General features: G+C 37.3%; 1 protein-coding gene and 1 long non-coding RNA gene across 3 annotated transcripts in view; both read right to left on the bottom strand.

Annotated features, from left to right (window-relative positions):
- The window catches only part of LOC306858963, a 1,377,007-nt gene that overhangs the window by 532,402 nt on the left and 827,508 nt on the right, over positions 1 to 17,097 (bottom strand). The window lies entirely within an intron of this gene.
- Positions 9,327 to 16,122, bottom strand: LOC306858943 (membrane-spanning 4-domains subfamily A member 4A-like). Of its 2 annotated transcripts, none has more exons than XM_079399757.1 (8): positions 15,914 to 16,122; positions 15,343 to 15,544; positions 14,789 to 14,899; positions 14,625 to 14,693; positions 13,787 to 13,933; positions 13,026 to 13,142; positions 10,956 to 11,033; positions 9,327 to 10,761 (listed from the first exon to the last, which is right to left on the bottom strand). In XM_079399757.1, exons 2-8 carry the CDS (start codon positions 15,517 to 15,519, stop codon positions 10,705 to 10,707), a joined length of 756 nt encoding a protein of 251 aa, XP_079255883.1. In that variant the 5' UTR covers positions 15,520 to 15,544; positions 15,914 to 16,122; the 3' UTR covers positions 9,327 to 10,704. The 2 variants fall into 2 exon arrangements, with proteins under 2 accessions (XP_079255883.1, XP_079255884.1); XM_079399758.1 differs by having other exon boundaries at positions 9,525 to 10,761; positions 15,905 to 15,958.

Genomic DNA, 17,097 nt, shown 5'->3' with positions numbered 1-17,097 from the left:
CTATTTCAGCCGACGCAGCTTTTGAAGTCTTTACGGTAGTGGGGTGGCCAGCTGGCAGACTCCGGTCTGAATTCTTGAAGGCTTTTGACATAATGAAATAAATAAATACCAAACGCTAATTTAATAAATCTAATTTATATTAAGCACATCAAGGTCAGCTCTAGAGTCATTTGGATGCAGTCGTGCGTGCAGTGATGAAACTTGCAGTGAGTGAAAAACGGTGGCATTTTAAAAAATTAGGAAAGTTGACGCGTCCTTAAAAAGTCTTAAATGGTACAAGAAAGTCTTAATTATGATTTCAGGAGGTCTTAAATGTGGGGACTGAAAGACAAGAATTGCGATTAAACTTAAAAAGGCTATTCATTCAATAAATATGCCATTTTTCAAGATGGCCACCACCTTAGTGGAGCAATTAGACTTAAGAAATCATTTAGTTGGTGATACAAGCATGAAAATTGCCATGAGCTGTCTCAAAGTGTCATTTGACAAGAAACCGCCCACAGCCACTTGAAATTTCAAGATGACGGCCTTTTTTTTCAAGATTACCACCACTTAAATGGAGCAGTTAAGCGATATAATTGTTTAGTTAGTGACATAAGCATACAAATTGGTATGAGCAGTCTCTAAGGGCTGCTTGACAAGAAAACACTCTCAGCCACTTGAAATTTCTATTTTCAAGATGGCCCACCCCTGGATCCTCAAAAGATCAATTTTCCGATAGAAATTTATTGTTTTTTTTTTTTTCATTAAGGACGATTTGGTGTCATTTTGTTTATATGTTTTAGATTATTCTAAAGAACAACTTTTAACGCATCAAAATAGTTGTGTTGATTTGTTGATTATAGATAGATTAGACAAGAGTGAATATCTGCACTACCAGGGCACACTGGTGATATATCACTGCTGTTAAACTCAGAGTGGGGTTCAATGTCAGCTAATTGTAAAGTTAGTATCCCAAATGCTGTCTAATCTACCCCAGATAGCCGCACCTGAATTGACAGGTTGTGCCAGCGCGGGAGAGCCGAGCCAAGGTTAATGGGGTTTTAGTTAACCGGATGGTGTACAGATCGCAAGGGATATAAATGGCATTGGATGAACGATCGGACTAAGTGTAGGGTTAAGGCATGAACTTAGTTGTATCCCATACATCAAAGTGCTTGGTAAAAGGTGGTAAAAGGATAAACCCTCGGCCTCTGCCTATACATTTGCTGCAGACATGGCAGAAGCCATCATAACAGTTGAGGAAACTAACTGGGACAGATGTTTCATTTGTCAGCAGGACACCAAGGAAAAACTCATTCATCCGAGTTTATTCAACAGAGAGCACGATCGTACTGGTTATGATACCATTGCAAGAAATGTTCCATTATTTCATAAGATCAATGCTCTGCCTATTTTACTTAGTCCAGCCCGACTAGATGAAGGTGATGGCATAGAAAACACATTGACAAGAAACAGAGCAAAATATCATTCAAGCTGTAAACTTATGTTCAATAACACAAAGCTGGAAAGGGCCCAAAAGAGAGCATCTACTGCTGCTAAAGACACTGAAGATACCAAAGATATCCATGTCAAGAGTCCAAGAGGATCTCAGCCCTCGAAAGCTTTGTGCTTTATATGTGAAGATGAGAGTGCAATGTCCCCCTTACGAGAAGCAATGACGATGAAACTTAATGAAAGAGTCAATGAATGTGCCAGGAATCTAAGCGACATGAAGCTCCTTGCAAAGCTTATTGTTGGTGATGTTGTTGCACAGGAATTTAAATACCACCCTGCCTGTCTTGTTGGGTTGTACAACAGAGAGGGAGACCATCTCAATGCCATCAAGCAAGAGCAGAGCCTCAAAAGCTCAGCTTTTGACTGGTATCCCTCTATTTGTTCAGAACTTGTCATCTACATCACGGACATGAAGACCACCAGATGTGAATTCAACCAGACTGAAGGAGCAGCTGCTTTCTAGCATACCTGAGCTAGAAGAACACAAGGCAGGACGTGATGTACTGCTTGCATTCAAGAAGGACATCAGCTCTGTTCTTTCTGATGTAAGCAAATACAGTACAGCTGAAGCCATTCACTTAGCCAAGGCTGCCAGCATCATACGTAGAGAGATGCTTAATCACAAGATAAAGTTTGACAACAAATTCCACGAGGGATTTGTTGAAGAATCTGTTCCACCAACCCTTCTTCAGTTCATCTGCAATATTGAACATGGTGTAGATATCAAGTCACATTTGAATCATGGGGTATTCAAATCAGACATTGCAATACAATTGCTACTCTAAGTGCAAAGATGATGCAGCATACCACAGACACTCATTAGGCCGCGAAACTCCATTTGCTGTATACATCGGGATGGCGGTGTATGCAAAGACACGAAAACGACAACTTATTGATATGCTTCATGAGAATGGAATTAGCATCTCCTATGACAGGGTGTTGGAAGTTTCCGCACTGCTAGGAGAATCTGTAGTGAACCAATATGTTGTAGATGGGGTTGTAGCGTTCTAACCACATATTATCTTTATTTTAGCTTTTAGGGAATCACTCTTAAGATGATTATATGATTTGATTAATTGCTATTAATCCAAATGTCCAATTTATACCTGGTTAACGATACCTTATTAACGACTTGTCCAGCAAGTATTAATATCAGCACGTTATTTCTTAACCATTTGTCTATCTTATTCGCTGGCCAACGATAAAACAACCCAAATAGTTAACTTTAGTTATCAAGCTCATGAGCGTAGGTAACACGATCTTTTTGGCAAATAATTCAGATTTGAAGAATCACATAGCAACAGACAAGAGATTTCTTAATGGAATCAACGTTTATTTACTACTCTAACACACTACTACATTAGACAACACAAAACAAAAGACATAAACACACACATTTGTTGCAATGGATTGTTCTGAAGAGAGTCTTCGGTTCTAATGCTCGTTTCAACCTGAGGGAAATCACACGCAGGAACTCTTTATCCTTACTCTTAAAAGATAGATATTACCAGTTTCAGCCAATTTAAGAGATTTTGCCTTACTTTGCCTTTTGCTTTCGGTCGAGTTCAGGCTTTTATTCGGTTCAAGGAGTCTCTGCTTCAACTTTGCTCTCAGTCGAGGTCAGTTCTTTCCGGGTTCGAGACAGACCGTGCACGGATTGGCAGCTTGGTAGGTCGCCGTCACGAGAACAGTCTTCGGTGGTTGGAGGGCTTCGTGCGACAAAAGCTTTTCCTCAATGTCTTGTGCATCAGTTGTTGACAAGTCCATTTCAGCTCGAATTAATTTGGACAAAACTGAATTTGATATCGTAAGAGAAAGGATCTGATCATTTTTCATGACTTCAATGATTCCAGAGCACTTTGTTAGGTAATTGTTTCTCTGTCTGAGAACTTTACATGTGGGGCATCTACGCAATTGGTGTTTTGGCATTGACAATCAACCAATTGTTGTGTTGAACCTGGGCTGCGTTCAGCCCCGACAAAACGTGGCACAACGTTTTTTAAACAGAAACAGTGATGCGTTGAACACACTGTTCTGATGACGCAAGAGATGCAACTATGGCAGCTGAGAAGGCCATTCTTTCTGTTCTTTGTGAAGAGTTTTTTGAGCCAGATGAAGTCGGTATAAATATGTGTTTAATACTACAAAATATGCCCGATGTTACAGGTACTGCACTTGCCGCCCAGAACAAAAGTGAACATCCCAATCGAGTGAAGGGATTGCTGAAACTGAAGCACACATCTTGCCTAATTCAGACTAAAACACATCTATTTAGGCTCACATACCGACTTTATTTGTGGTTCATACTGTTTTAATACCCTGTATTTTCTTTCTCATTTTTAGGAAAAGCACTTAATTACCATTGTTTATTTCTATACCAAATGTCATACACTTGCAATGAAGCTAAACAAAATAATCAACTACATCCTTATGTTGATATCCTATATTTTTACAGTAAAACTAATATTCTCAGTTGTTGCATACCGAGCTGCATCAAACACATTTGTAAATTTCTTTCAATTCCTTGAACCCATTGAGCGAGTTCGCTTTAGTACTGCGTGCTTTATATACATGTTGCTGCTGATTGGACTGCAGTTCTGACACACCCACCAAACAAGAGAAAACGCATCTCAAACACGCCGTTTCCAGGAAACATGACGTTCAACCTGGAAACCGCAGCAAAAGTTGCGCACCATTTTGAACTTGAACGTGCCCCTGAAGTGGCGAGCTAATTAAGAGCTAATTAGAATACAGTGACTTTAATAATACCATGATAATTAGTTTATTTGGGGTTTTTTTGATGAAGGGTTTTCTGTACATAAATTTGTAAACATTGTAACTGTTGTTAAATCTATATTAGTTGGGTTGAAACTGTTGAATAGTGTGTTTTTAATTAACATTGTAATCGCTGCTTTCACACTTAATTCCTGGAAGAGAACAGGGCTGCCCCAGCTCTGCACAGTCTAGGTCCAACCTTAATCTCATTCAGTTAATCATGCTTTTCAGAATTACTTTCAAACTTGTGTGAGTTGCAGCTAAACTCTGCACAGCTGTGGCACTCCAAGAACTGAGTTAATGAGGTATTTCCATCCAAGGTGGCGGTAATTAAACACTTAAAAGTTGTTTTCCAACCGCCAATAAAAAAAAAAAGAAGAAGGTGGACTTGTGGTCAAGTAGTCTATTATAATCTTGATTATACAGGTGTTGGTTAGTTCCAGTTTTGTTTGTCAAGGTTAGATTTTTGTGGGTTTATGCATTGTTATGGAAGGTTTTGTTGTCGGTATAGACTACAGAGAAGTTTTTAACTCTAAATTTGGTGGCATTAATAAGTGTTTGACTCATGTAGCATGCTGGATCATGAAAGACATTAATTATTAATTATTTGTGTAGCAATATTATTAGAAGCTTGTTTTTTTTCAGTGGTGTTTCATAACATTAAGTGGAATGTTACTAAAATGTACTCTTATCTATAATATGTTAAGATGAAGAGATTTATGATAATTTTTATGTCTTATTTATTTGTTGTTGATGTATTTTTATTTTACTTTTGTGTGATAATGTTATCTTAAGATGATGTTTAATTCTGAAATGATGGACAAGTTGGAATGTCACTGGCTTTGAGGCATAAATTAGAAATAGTTATATTAGGGTTGCATGCAATTACATTATATATTTTTCTACAAATTTTAATTTAAAATGATTAAAATGAGCATTGATCTAAAAGAGCAATCATTTTGAAACCCAAATTTGTAGCGAGGACTTGTTTATAAACCTCTTGTCCAACAAAATGTTTAATAACATATTTTTATTTAAATGTCACTTCCAATTAGTTTTTTCTTGGTCTTTGTGTCCTGATGAAAATGACTTGCAATGGTATGGGAACAGGTGATAATTATCAGTCTTTTTTTTTCATTCAAGTCACGGTAAATCATTAGTTTAATGTTCATGGGGTAGGTTAAATTATACTGTATGCATGATAAAATAATTATTCTAAGAAAGCTAGCTCTATCTATCTATCTATCTTACTTAAAACTAAAATCCTTCTTAATTTCAAATCACAGCCACCTAAATGAGATGAGCTTTAGTTTAGTTTTGTCAGAGCCACTAAAGCAGGGGTCTCCAAACATTTTTTCACCACGGACTGGTTACGGTTGGAAAAAAAATCTTGTGGATTGGGTGGGGGGGCTGTGGATGGGGTCTTTAAAACTGGTCTATTAATTTGTTACATGGGGTATCTCCTCATCCACCACCAGCGGAGAGGAGACAGTGATGCAGCCAATCAGTAGATATGGGGATTGTTAGGAGATGATGGTCAGAGGCCAATGGGCAAATTTGGCCAGGATGCCAGGGTTATACCCCTACTCTTTTTCGAAGGACATCCTGGGATTTTTAATGACCACAGAGAGTCAGCACCTCGGTTTAGTGTCTTTTCAGTAGCTACCAGAAAGGAAACAGTGAAAATCAGTACTTTCTTGCGCTGTTATATCGTTGGGTAATTATACTGTAATATAAAATGCGGCCATCAGGGAGCAGCTATTAAAACTGGTTTCAAATGCACGATTGCATTTTACTTTCACTTTCGAGATTCGTGATCGCATGTACTCTGTTTATACTATGGAGCAGCAGTACTTACCACACATTTGCCATCATCCTCAGTCATCTCTTCTTACTCTGTTTATGTGGTAAGTGAAATCGTATGTACTGTAACAGGCTACAGCTAGCAAGGAGCTAACCATGTCCCTTTAGTGGCTCGCGTTATTTGCTTTCTGTGCCTTTCTGAATACAGACACCAACCCATCCCTGCACTTCACATCCCCTGCACAGCCTGGAACATAACATTTATTTCCATGATCTGCCATTTTCGCTGTTGTCTTCGCTTGTTTCTTCACGGCTGGCATACAACATGGGTGGGTTTATGCAAATGTTGGGGGCGTAACTATTAGTGATTCCGACTGTTACGTCACAGTCAGTGTTATGTTCTGATTCGCCTGTTTTTCAGTGGTCTTTTTTATTCATGAGATTTACATAAGGAGGAAACAATTGTGTTTGAGGCTCACGGTATGTCATTTCCACGTACATAACTCTTATTATTCAACTATGCCAAGGTAAATACAGTTTTCCACTCTATTGCACCTTCAAAACACAAAAATAAGAAAAATGGACCAATGTATACTAGCTCAAACCAGCTGCCATGCTTAAAACATATCAAACCAGCATATGCTGTTTTTTTTCAACAGGGTATGAGGGGTCTCGTAGCATAATGGGGACATGCACAGCCTCAATTACCTCTGTGTCCTACAGAAGAAAACAGACACATTACAAGTTACACAACTCGAAAACACTGCTTCGTGCACACTGCCAGTCCATTTTGGTAAACCTGTTAAGCAGACAGACATTTTATCTTGCATACAAGTAAACAGCCTAAAACAAAAAGTGAATTACTGCATGGGAGTTGTACTCACTGTGATTCGTGGTCAGTGACTGCCTGTAATATGATGGAGTAGCTTCCTTTTCTGTTGAAATAGTCTTTTGCATCCTCAAAAGGTGGGGTAACAGGTATGTGGGATTCATCAATAGCTCTGGCATATCGATGAAAATCCCATCTCTCCTTAAAGCCTTCAACAATAGCCTGGAGCTTCTCTTTGCATTGTGCATATAGCTAAACACATCTCCCGCACAATGCGGTTCAGTGACTTCACCCAGGGCAAACAACTCAGCCAGTATTCGAAAGTCTGTGCCGGTTGCAAGGTAACACAAAGCAACAGCAATCCCTCAGCTCTATAGGAACAGTCCGACATAAATAATTTTATTGTTGGTTCAGTAATGGCCGCAATTTATCGCACAACATTAAATGTGCGTTGTACTGAGTATAATGTTTTTCATCCAGTCCTGACTTCTAGCATGAACCCACAATGTTTAGCAGGGTCTTGAGTTATCATTGCTGAAATAAAAGAGAAAGGAGGAGAGCAGTTGCTTTCGTTTCTTTTTGTGTGCGTGTATGTGAAAGTAGCATGAGCTTATTTCATCCGTTGCTCTGAAACATTTGAAAAAGCCTAAACATACATGTCCAAAACTTGTTTGCTAACAACACAAAAATCGGCAGTAATCTGATATAATATTAGGGCGCATCCAGTTTAAACTTTCAGCTCATGTTTTGACAAAAGCAAAGGGATCCACCCATAGACCCTCCTTTGAAAGAGAACAAAAAGAGACGGATTAAATGAATGTGTGAATGTGAATGAGAATCCTAAACTCTAACTCCGTGCCATAACATCACTTGACTCCATGTAAATATCACCATATCAATAAGCTATTCATAATTTTTCTCTACCTCATATTGTTGCTATTAAATACCCTGTACAACTTTTTGCACATTCCTCTTTATTACTATTTAAGTCAACAACATACTGACCTGCACATTTATATTTATATTTTTTATTTTCTCTACTTTTCTTTTTCTTAATATTTGTATACTTTATAATTGCACTGTCCTTGGAGCGGACCTGACTTACATTTCACTGCTGGTTATACTCTGTATAATTGTGTATGTGACAAATAAAATCTTGAATCTTGAGAATGTGTCTCTCTTGTCCATTTGATATCCGATCAACCAAAACGCATCCTAATATCAGGTGTAAACAGGGCCTTAATGACACCTTTTAATGGTCATAGTGTTTTATCATTTATACAGATAACTGTTATATATTCCAATAAAATAACCATATTAGAAAAATATATTAACTTATTTATTACTTATATTAGCGCTATATATATAAGGCTATATTATATAATATTGTGCGTTATCTGTCAGGCCCACTGAAGGCTGGTCAGTATGTCACGTGTGCACTGAGAGCACTGAAGTGAACTAACCCTGGAACAGAACAAACTCCGGAGCAGGTTATCTTCAGAGAGCAAGTTACTATGGTTACTTACATACCCTCAAAGTAACCTCCGAGTTTATCCGCTCGCTTATCCTCAAACTTTCCCGGGTATGTCACATAACCTGCTTTCTGGAATACACCCAGTAACTCGTTTGTGTCATGGTCAGCACCTCTCTCTGACTTATTCCTGCTGTTATGTCAGCTACACGTGGTGGTTTGATTTCGTGCTGTCATCGCTGCTGCACGTGGGGAGCTATCAGAGCTAATCCGCAGCGCTGAAGATGACCAGTAGAATGAAGAATTTGACAGCAGGTTTTTAAGGCAAGTAAACTTCATCTTTCAACTTTATCGTTTTTTGTTTTTTTTTACTAAGAGTAAAAGAATATTTGCTTGTTTTTTGTAGTTGAAAGCCAGAGACATAGGAGAGCATCATTCTTTTCAGACTGATGTAAGTTATTTTTAGAAAATAAATGTTTCTGTTGTCTCCTGCCTGTTTACTTCACATTTTGATGCAACAACAGTATGATTACGTGCTCATATTGTATGTAAACCATTGATGTCTGTTTTTTTTATTGCAGAAATCAAACCAACTTTGGAGATGTCTGATTTGGAGAGTCATCATTCTTGGGTTTCCTTTCTTAAAGGAATAGTTCACACAAACAAATCATTTACCTGCCCTCATGTCATTCCAAACCTATAAGACTTTTGTCTGTGTTCAGAACACAAATGAAGAGATATTTTATTTTCTCTCATCATTTTTTGTTAATCCATTGAGAGTCTAGATAATCAGTATTTTCAAGCGTCAAAAATACAGAGTTATTGTAGAAGTAATTCATGCAAATATTATATATATATATGAATAAATCTTAAATTATATCATAGCAAACATGTCTGTTCAGAAGAAAATACTGGTCTCCCAGACTTGCAAAGGAGGACAAAAAATTAAGAGAATATTAAATATATTTATTTGTGTTCCAAAAATTATCAGAGTTTGTATGGGTCTGGAACAACATGGGGGAGAGTAAATATGACCATTTTCATTTTTTGGTGAACTAACCCTTTAAACAGCAGCTCTCGTACCTGGAAATCTGTGAGGTATGTGAATGTCATGTCTGTTTTAATGTTTCAGTAAAGAAGTAGCTTTCTGAAAGCAATATATTTATTTAAACAATATTTCATGTCCTCACACTAGTGCTGTCATTATAGCATTCTACAGCGCTGTGGTAGACAGACATTAAACATCTGCACAAAGTGGCTGAAATTATAAAACAGACTATTTATCTATCCTTACTGATGTGGATGCACCTCTATCTGAAAATGGACAGACTTTAATTCAATGTTTTTCTCTTTTTAGGCCACTGATGAAGAGCAAGCGGTGACTGGGATGAATGCTGGTCAAAGAGGAGAATGACCTTCACCCCAAACTGATGCAACAGTGGTTTTACAGGATGTTGTAAAAGATGTCACGTGCTGTGCTGATGGGGCTTCTTCAAGACTACATGATAACAAAATGTTAAATGCTCGTTCTGTGTTGTGTCATTCATGCACATGCTCACATTCTTTCACACACATATGCTTCTGTTATATGTTATAATATCAGTGTTAATGTTGTGGTTTATTTGTGTACTGTCATGCCAGAATAGTTTGTAAAGAACTAATTGTACAATTATTGTATAATAGCGTTTATGTATATTTTTATACAATATATACAATTTACCAAAAAAGTCAAATTTGATATTAAAAGTTATATTCAACAAATGTTCAGTGCTGTATTTATAAAGTCAGCTGTTAATGCCATACTTTTCTGCATTTCTTCTTACATGCATGTTACTTTTTACTGTTTTTTCTTGTTGTTGCTTTTAATAAATATTTACCTTTTGGTAGTTGTAGGTTTAATTCTTAGCTCAGTTTGGGGTCATTTTAGCCTAGCAATGCAGTAATTAAAATAAAAAAGCATGCTGGGTCAAACATATAAGCCAACAAAAGTGCACTACACTCTAAAAACTGCTGGGTTAAAAACAACCCAATCTGGGTTATTTTGGCAACCCAGCATTGGGTCAAAAGGGGACAAACCCAGTGCTGGGTTGCCAAAATAACCCAAATTATTAAAAAATGCACTTTTGTTGTGGTTTTTTTTTCTTCATATGCATCAGTATATAATATGCATATTATATATGTAGCCATACATGTTCCATGAATATATTGCAAAATATAAGCACTAAGTTTCCCCATATATGGAAATGTATTTAATATATGACATTATATTTTCTAAAACATTCCCATATATTTTTGTTTCATAAGGGAACATTTATTTGAATTCACTGTATTATGGAGGAGTGTCTACAGGCTGGGGATGAACGGAGGAGCTGCTGGCCACAGGTATCTACAAGAAAAAAATTAATATGATTTAATATGTATTTTTCTTTATTATGTAACAAGTATTGCACCCATTACAGAGCGCCTTACATATTTCCAGTACATGGACACTCAATACTAAATTCAAATAATACTTAAAAATAGTTTTTTTTCTCATTTTACTCAAAGTCCAACTAAACTGGGTTTACAAGTTTCTCTTACCTCTGAACTGTTAAGATGGAAATGAATGGGCCTGAAATCAGCGGGCTGTGGAGGTAGAACCTGAGGGACAAACTGCACCTTTGGGGAAAAAATTTAATGTTTTATTACAGGTTTACATTTGTGACCATACAGTAAAATAAGAAATTGAATTAAAGCAAATGAATCCTTAAACTCGTTTTGTGGTTCTAACATGCTGAATATTGGTGCTTTTCCACTGCATAGTACGGCACGGCACGGTTCAGTACAGCTCACTTTTGGCAGGTTTTCCACTGGGAACAGCACCTGGTACCTGGTACTTTCTTTAGTACCACCTCGGCTGAGGTTCCAAGCGAGCTGTACCGTTACCAAAACATGACGTTTAAACTCTTCTGATCACTGATTGGCCGGAGAGAGTCGTCACTGTCTGTGTCATTGAACTTTCAGCACGAGACACAACTAACCCGCTAGATTTAAATCAGCACAGCTAGAGAAGGATCGAATGCAACTGTTTTGAATGAGTGCACCTTTTTTAACAACAAAAAAATGGCTGTTTCGTTGCCTGTAGAGGAAATACAGATGTTTCTCTCGTTGATAGCCGAGGAGCGGATCCAGTGAGAGCGTGATGGAGAGACGCAGAATTAAAAGGTTTTTCAGGAGTCACGGCAGTAGAAGCGGCGCAACTATAACGACGCGTGAATAATCCCACCCACTCTAAAGCGGTACTAAACTGCAGTGGAAACACAAAACGAGCCGAACTGATCCGTGCCGTGCCGTTCTGAGCCGAGTCGTACCACGCAGTGGAAAAGCGCCATATGAGGTGCGAGGTGGATTATTTTGAAATGAGCAGGTTTATTGGATTATTTTATTAGTTCTATCAGGAGGAGAAGAAAATGTGTATCTATCAGAAAACACAGGTTGAACTCAGGCCTTAAGTTCAAGCATAACCTGAGAACCCTGAACAAATATTTAACATGTGGCCTACGACATAGACCGATTATAGAACAACAGAAGATTAGCATTTTGGAAAATCTGAATAGATATATAAGACCTATTTTAAAAAAATTAAATAAACGTTTTCATGTCCAGTATGAACTGACACAACAGGATGTACATGTTATGTTTTAGACTATTAAATGATAACAACAGGAGTGATGACGGAGTCTGCCGGTAGAGGTTGGCTGCAGATGTTTTACAGGGAAGTCACTTTGAAGGACCCCTGGCCTGCTTGGGACAGACAGAGCTGGCATCCCAGTGGATATGGATAAAATGGAACGAGCCGTGGCAGAACCAAGCGATTTGAGTTTAGAGATGGAGAACAGGGGTGGAACTAGGATGCTGATTCTACCGTCAATATGATTCAGATTTAAAAAGGGCAAACATCACCAGTAAGTTTGAGGGACGTAAATTATTTAATGATTTTATACATAAAATACAATTTATGGTATTATGTTTTTTAAGTATATAAAGAGAATAAGTAAATGTATATACTAACACTCAAAAGTGCTCATTTAGAAATATACGTAACCTTTATTTCAAAGTGAAGCTGAGACAAAATGATTGGGAACATGGGAATTTGTCAAGTGCTTTGGAAAGTTTCTTTTGAATCATTATGAGTTTGTGTTAATGGGATACATCTATGCATGTAAAACTATGTCACATGAGAGCTGATTTACATTCTTAGGGCTACTAAATTCACAGTAAAGGCTGTTTCTCACTAAGTCCATCTCAGGGGGTTCAGCTGACACACACACACACACACACACACGTTTGTTTTTGTGGTTTATGGGGACTCTCCATGGGCGTAATGGTTTTTATACTGAACAAACTGTGTGTGCTATTGCCCTACACCAACCCTACACCTAAACTTAGCCCTCACAGGAGACTTTGTGCATTTTTAGATAAAAAAAAAAAACACCATTTAGTATGTTTTTTAAGCCTTTTGAATTACGGGGACATAGGCAGTGTCCTCATGAACCACCTTCATATTGTAATATCTCTGTCATACCCATGTCATTATACAAATTTGTGTCCTCATAAACCACATAAACATGCACACACACACACACACACACACTTTGCCTCATTACTCACCTGAGGAGGACAACAGCAGGGACTGGCTTTACAGGCAAATGCTGACAGAGAGATGGAGATGGTAAACTCGAGCAAGGCGAATACCAACAAGACACCACTGATTCCCCTGAAGAGAGACTGAGAGAAAATTCAACATTAGCACAAATAATTATAACAAAATAAATGATAATTACTACTCACACTGGTACACTGAATGCTCAGCAGTCAAGAATCTACTATCCTTCAGGTTCATATAGTACTATAACACATTTAGGGCCAGATTTTCTAAACAGGGCAAATTAGCGTGAGAGCACAATCCCATAAAAGTGCTGGTGAGAGTGAAATGTTCTGTGTGTGATCTACTGACAATTAGCACATTAAAGAACACAGGCACAGCATCTCCTTTCCATAATGACCAATGCAATCCAATGCAAATAAAAAGAAAAATCCTACAAATGCTAATATAAAAAAGGTCAGCTACAAATATAACTGTCCTTTTCACTGATGTTTCACTGCATGTCTTTAGTAAAGCCTGACAGTAGTTCTTAAGGCCAAAAGATGGTTTGCACTGTCACAAGCTGTTTACAATAAATGTATAATGTCAATGACTTCTTGCATTGTAAATGATCTATAAACTACTTCTGAAATGCCAAATAAAAAGAGAACAGATGAGTGCAGATTAAGGCTTGTGTTCTGACCACACAGTGATCTTATAGTAAAAGTTTCATTTCCGTTTAGACACAATTTGATGTTAAATATGAACATAAAAGTTGATGATATACCGCATAATTCACGAAATAGTAACACTCATAACCGCTGCAGTTGTGGTAAGTCCTCATTGGTCCTAAAGCCAAATCCAGTGAAGTGAGAATAATGGCGATGCCTGCGGTTATAGTACTGAAAATGTTCATTCCAAGTGAAGCATTCACCTGTAGACAGAAAAAAAGATGAAGAAATCAACAAGAACTTTGAAACGTTGTGTTAACATGTCACGTACACTTAGATGGAAAAATGATAAAAATACACTAATTGACATAAATGAATAAATAAAAATAGCTTCAAACAGCAATCATCAGGGTCCAAGCACGTATGACTTTACAGTCCTTTACAAGTTTAGGGTTTCTGAATTATGGTCACCAAACCATTACGGTGGTTCTCAACTCCAGTCCTCGGCTCGCTCACTCTGCACATTTCATATGCATCTCTTATCACTTCAGATGTTTCTTCTATTCGACCGTAAGTGCCCTGCGTAGCGGACATCACAGGATATTCCACCATGATTCCAGTTCAAAGGGAAGGTCTCTGTTCCAGTCAAAGTACATTAAAGTGTGCGAGGCGTGAATTTAAATTGTATTTGTTTACAAAGGTATATTGTCACACTTCTCTAGTAAGTTTCTTCTGTGTGTGAAGACGCTGCAGGACGTGGCGTAGTGCAAATCCGTGAATGAATGTTCCGAAGTAAAGGGACCCTGACAATAGGAACACAGGGAGCTCTCTTCTAATGAGCTGGTTATCTGTATCAGGTGTGTTAAATAAGAAATACATGCAAAATATGCAGAGCGGTGGGTCATCCAGAACTGGAATTGAGACCCTTAAAAGTAATAACGGCTGTATACATACCAAACACATACTGGAAGGAACATTTATTTTATTTTCTGCAGAAATGCAGAGTGCGCCTGCTGTAATGTACTGAGAAGAGAAAAAGGCAACAATGAAGGCTTGCGTTGGAATATGTAGCTTATATCATAAAAGACAGAACACTTAGTTGTATAACAGTTTCTTACGATGATAGATCCCCAGTAAGGAACACCAATAATAACAAAGATGGACGGTGTATAAAATGAAGACACAATGCCAAACAGGAAAGTCAGCACACCGATCATTATCTGAACCGTCTGCGAGGGACAAAAACAATGCAGGAAGTGTGAGAATGTCTGAGTGCGACGAGATGCTTTCATAAAGGGGAACAATTTAAAATATACAATATCAATTCATGGCAGCTGTATAGTTATGGACATATGATTGTACAAGAAAAATAACCTATACTTTATATATATATATACATTCTGCAAGTGTGGAACTAATTTGTATGAATGTCATTGTATTTCCTGAAACAATGTTCTCTGTGACTCATGCACGGTAAAGTTGACTATTTTACTGTAAATGATAAACCTGTTTTTATACGGGTGTCTTTCCTGCACTGTCACCAAGTCACATTCTTCAATAAAAATTATGCTTTGTTAGTGTCTCTCTTAAAATCTATTCAAATGCTTTTCTCACCTCACACTGGCAAACAAAAATAAAACCCAGTTATCTGGGTTCAGGAGACTTTTCTCACCCCAAGGGCTTTCGGTTGGCCTTTCAGAAACGCCTGAAGTCCATGAAGAGGAGAAACCTGTTGTACATAAACAGGCCCAGGAGCGTTTGTCACCGTTGTAACAGGTGTTGTTTGTGATGGTGGTGGAAACTGGATGACGAACGCTGAAGAGTTCATGGGTAAGACTGTGCTGGACATTCTGGTGTCTGAATCTCAAACTGACCTGTACAAAACCATAGGAAATCAAAACGTGATTATCAAATAGATTTGAATAGTTAACAGTTATAATTGAAAAGTTGTCTTTTTATTATTGCTTGGACAAAATGCTGCACATTTCTTTGTGAAACTGAAGAATGTTAAATAACAAAACTATATAACAACACAGTCAAATATTTTTTAAATTGAAGCTCAACATTACAGACGGAGTATAATTATTACACAATTATTAATTCAGGTTAAGAGTGCACTCTCTCCCACTTCATTTACTGTACTATGTAATGTAAATATTAAACAAATAATATGCCTAACAATTAGGCAGAATTCTCAGAAATGTATAATAAATCATATTATGAGAAGAACATACTGGACTCACCGATTATGAAGACAGATCTACTAAGCTTTTGTTTACAGTGATCGTATCAGATGATGAGCTGGTTCTTCTGGTTTCGATTTACCTGTGAATCACCTGTAAACGCTCAAAAGACAAGCACCATCCCAGCTGTGATTGGTCCATTCTGACAGTAAGACGGCTGTGATTGGCTCATGTCGGGTTGAGCGAACCGCTCGTGCTTATGAGGTCACCTATGAATAAATTACACACGTAATAAATACCAAGTGTTTCATGGAAATAAGCGACTGGATCACGGCCAAACACGGCGCAAATAAAGATGTGCAGGAGGAAATATAATGTTTAATAATGCTGTACGTGACCAAAACTGGAGAATTCTCTTACACAGTCATTACTGGATGGTAATGTCTTTTTTATTTGTTTGTTATAGCTGTTCTATTCTTTATAATTTACACACACTAAGATTCGTTTTGATATAGAATAACGCAAATATTTTCATCATTGTGACACTGGCATCTCACAGTAATTATGAACATGCTCATGATGTTGCCTTAAACATTCATTTGAATAATACATCATACTTACTCAATGGCAGTCATGTTGATTTTTGGTATTTGCTTCTTAAGAATAACAGTAATATAAATATAATGGAAGTCATAATAATGTGAGACTTTTTTCATAATAATGACATTCATCCCATAATAATCACATACTTTCTCATAATGACATAATGAGATACTTTATCATAATAACTTACTTATTACCTCATAAAAATGAGATACTTTTGTAATCAAATACTTTCTCACAATAAGTTAAGAAAAATGATCTCATCATTATTATGAGATTGATATTAAGTCATTGTTAGAACATTTCTCATTATGAGATGTAATAATAATGGGATACTTTCTCATAATTGTGCCTCAGTATCTCATAATAATTTAAAACTTGAAGCAGATAACAAGCAAACAATAAAATGCCCATTGCTCATTCGTGGCTGTTAGGAAACTAACTTACACAGAAGAGACTTTACTGCTCAGCACATAAATTTGACCTTCTTACCATGATTTCAGACTGTGAATGTTTTCCATATGAATGAATAAATAAGATAACTGAACGAACCTCTCCTCACATGATTCATGTTGATCTGGTTTCTTCACTGCATGGATCTTTGCGTATCTTCAAGTGACTTTTAAAAGCTAAATTGTTTC

The sequence above is a fragment of the Barbus barbus genome (genome assembly GCF_936440315.1).
Source record: "Barbus barbus genome assembly, chromosome: 39".
In the NCBI taxonomy this organism is placed as follows: domain Eukaryota; kingdom Metazoa; phylum Chordata; class Actinopteri; order Cypriniformes; family Cyprinidae; genus Barbus; species Barbus barbus.
Note: the sequence above shows the minus strand (reverse complement) of the source record. Positions and strands in the feature narration are given on the sequence as shown.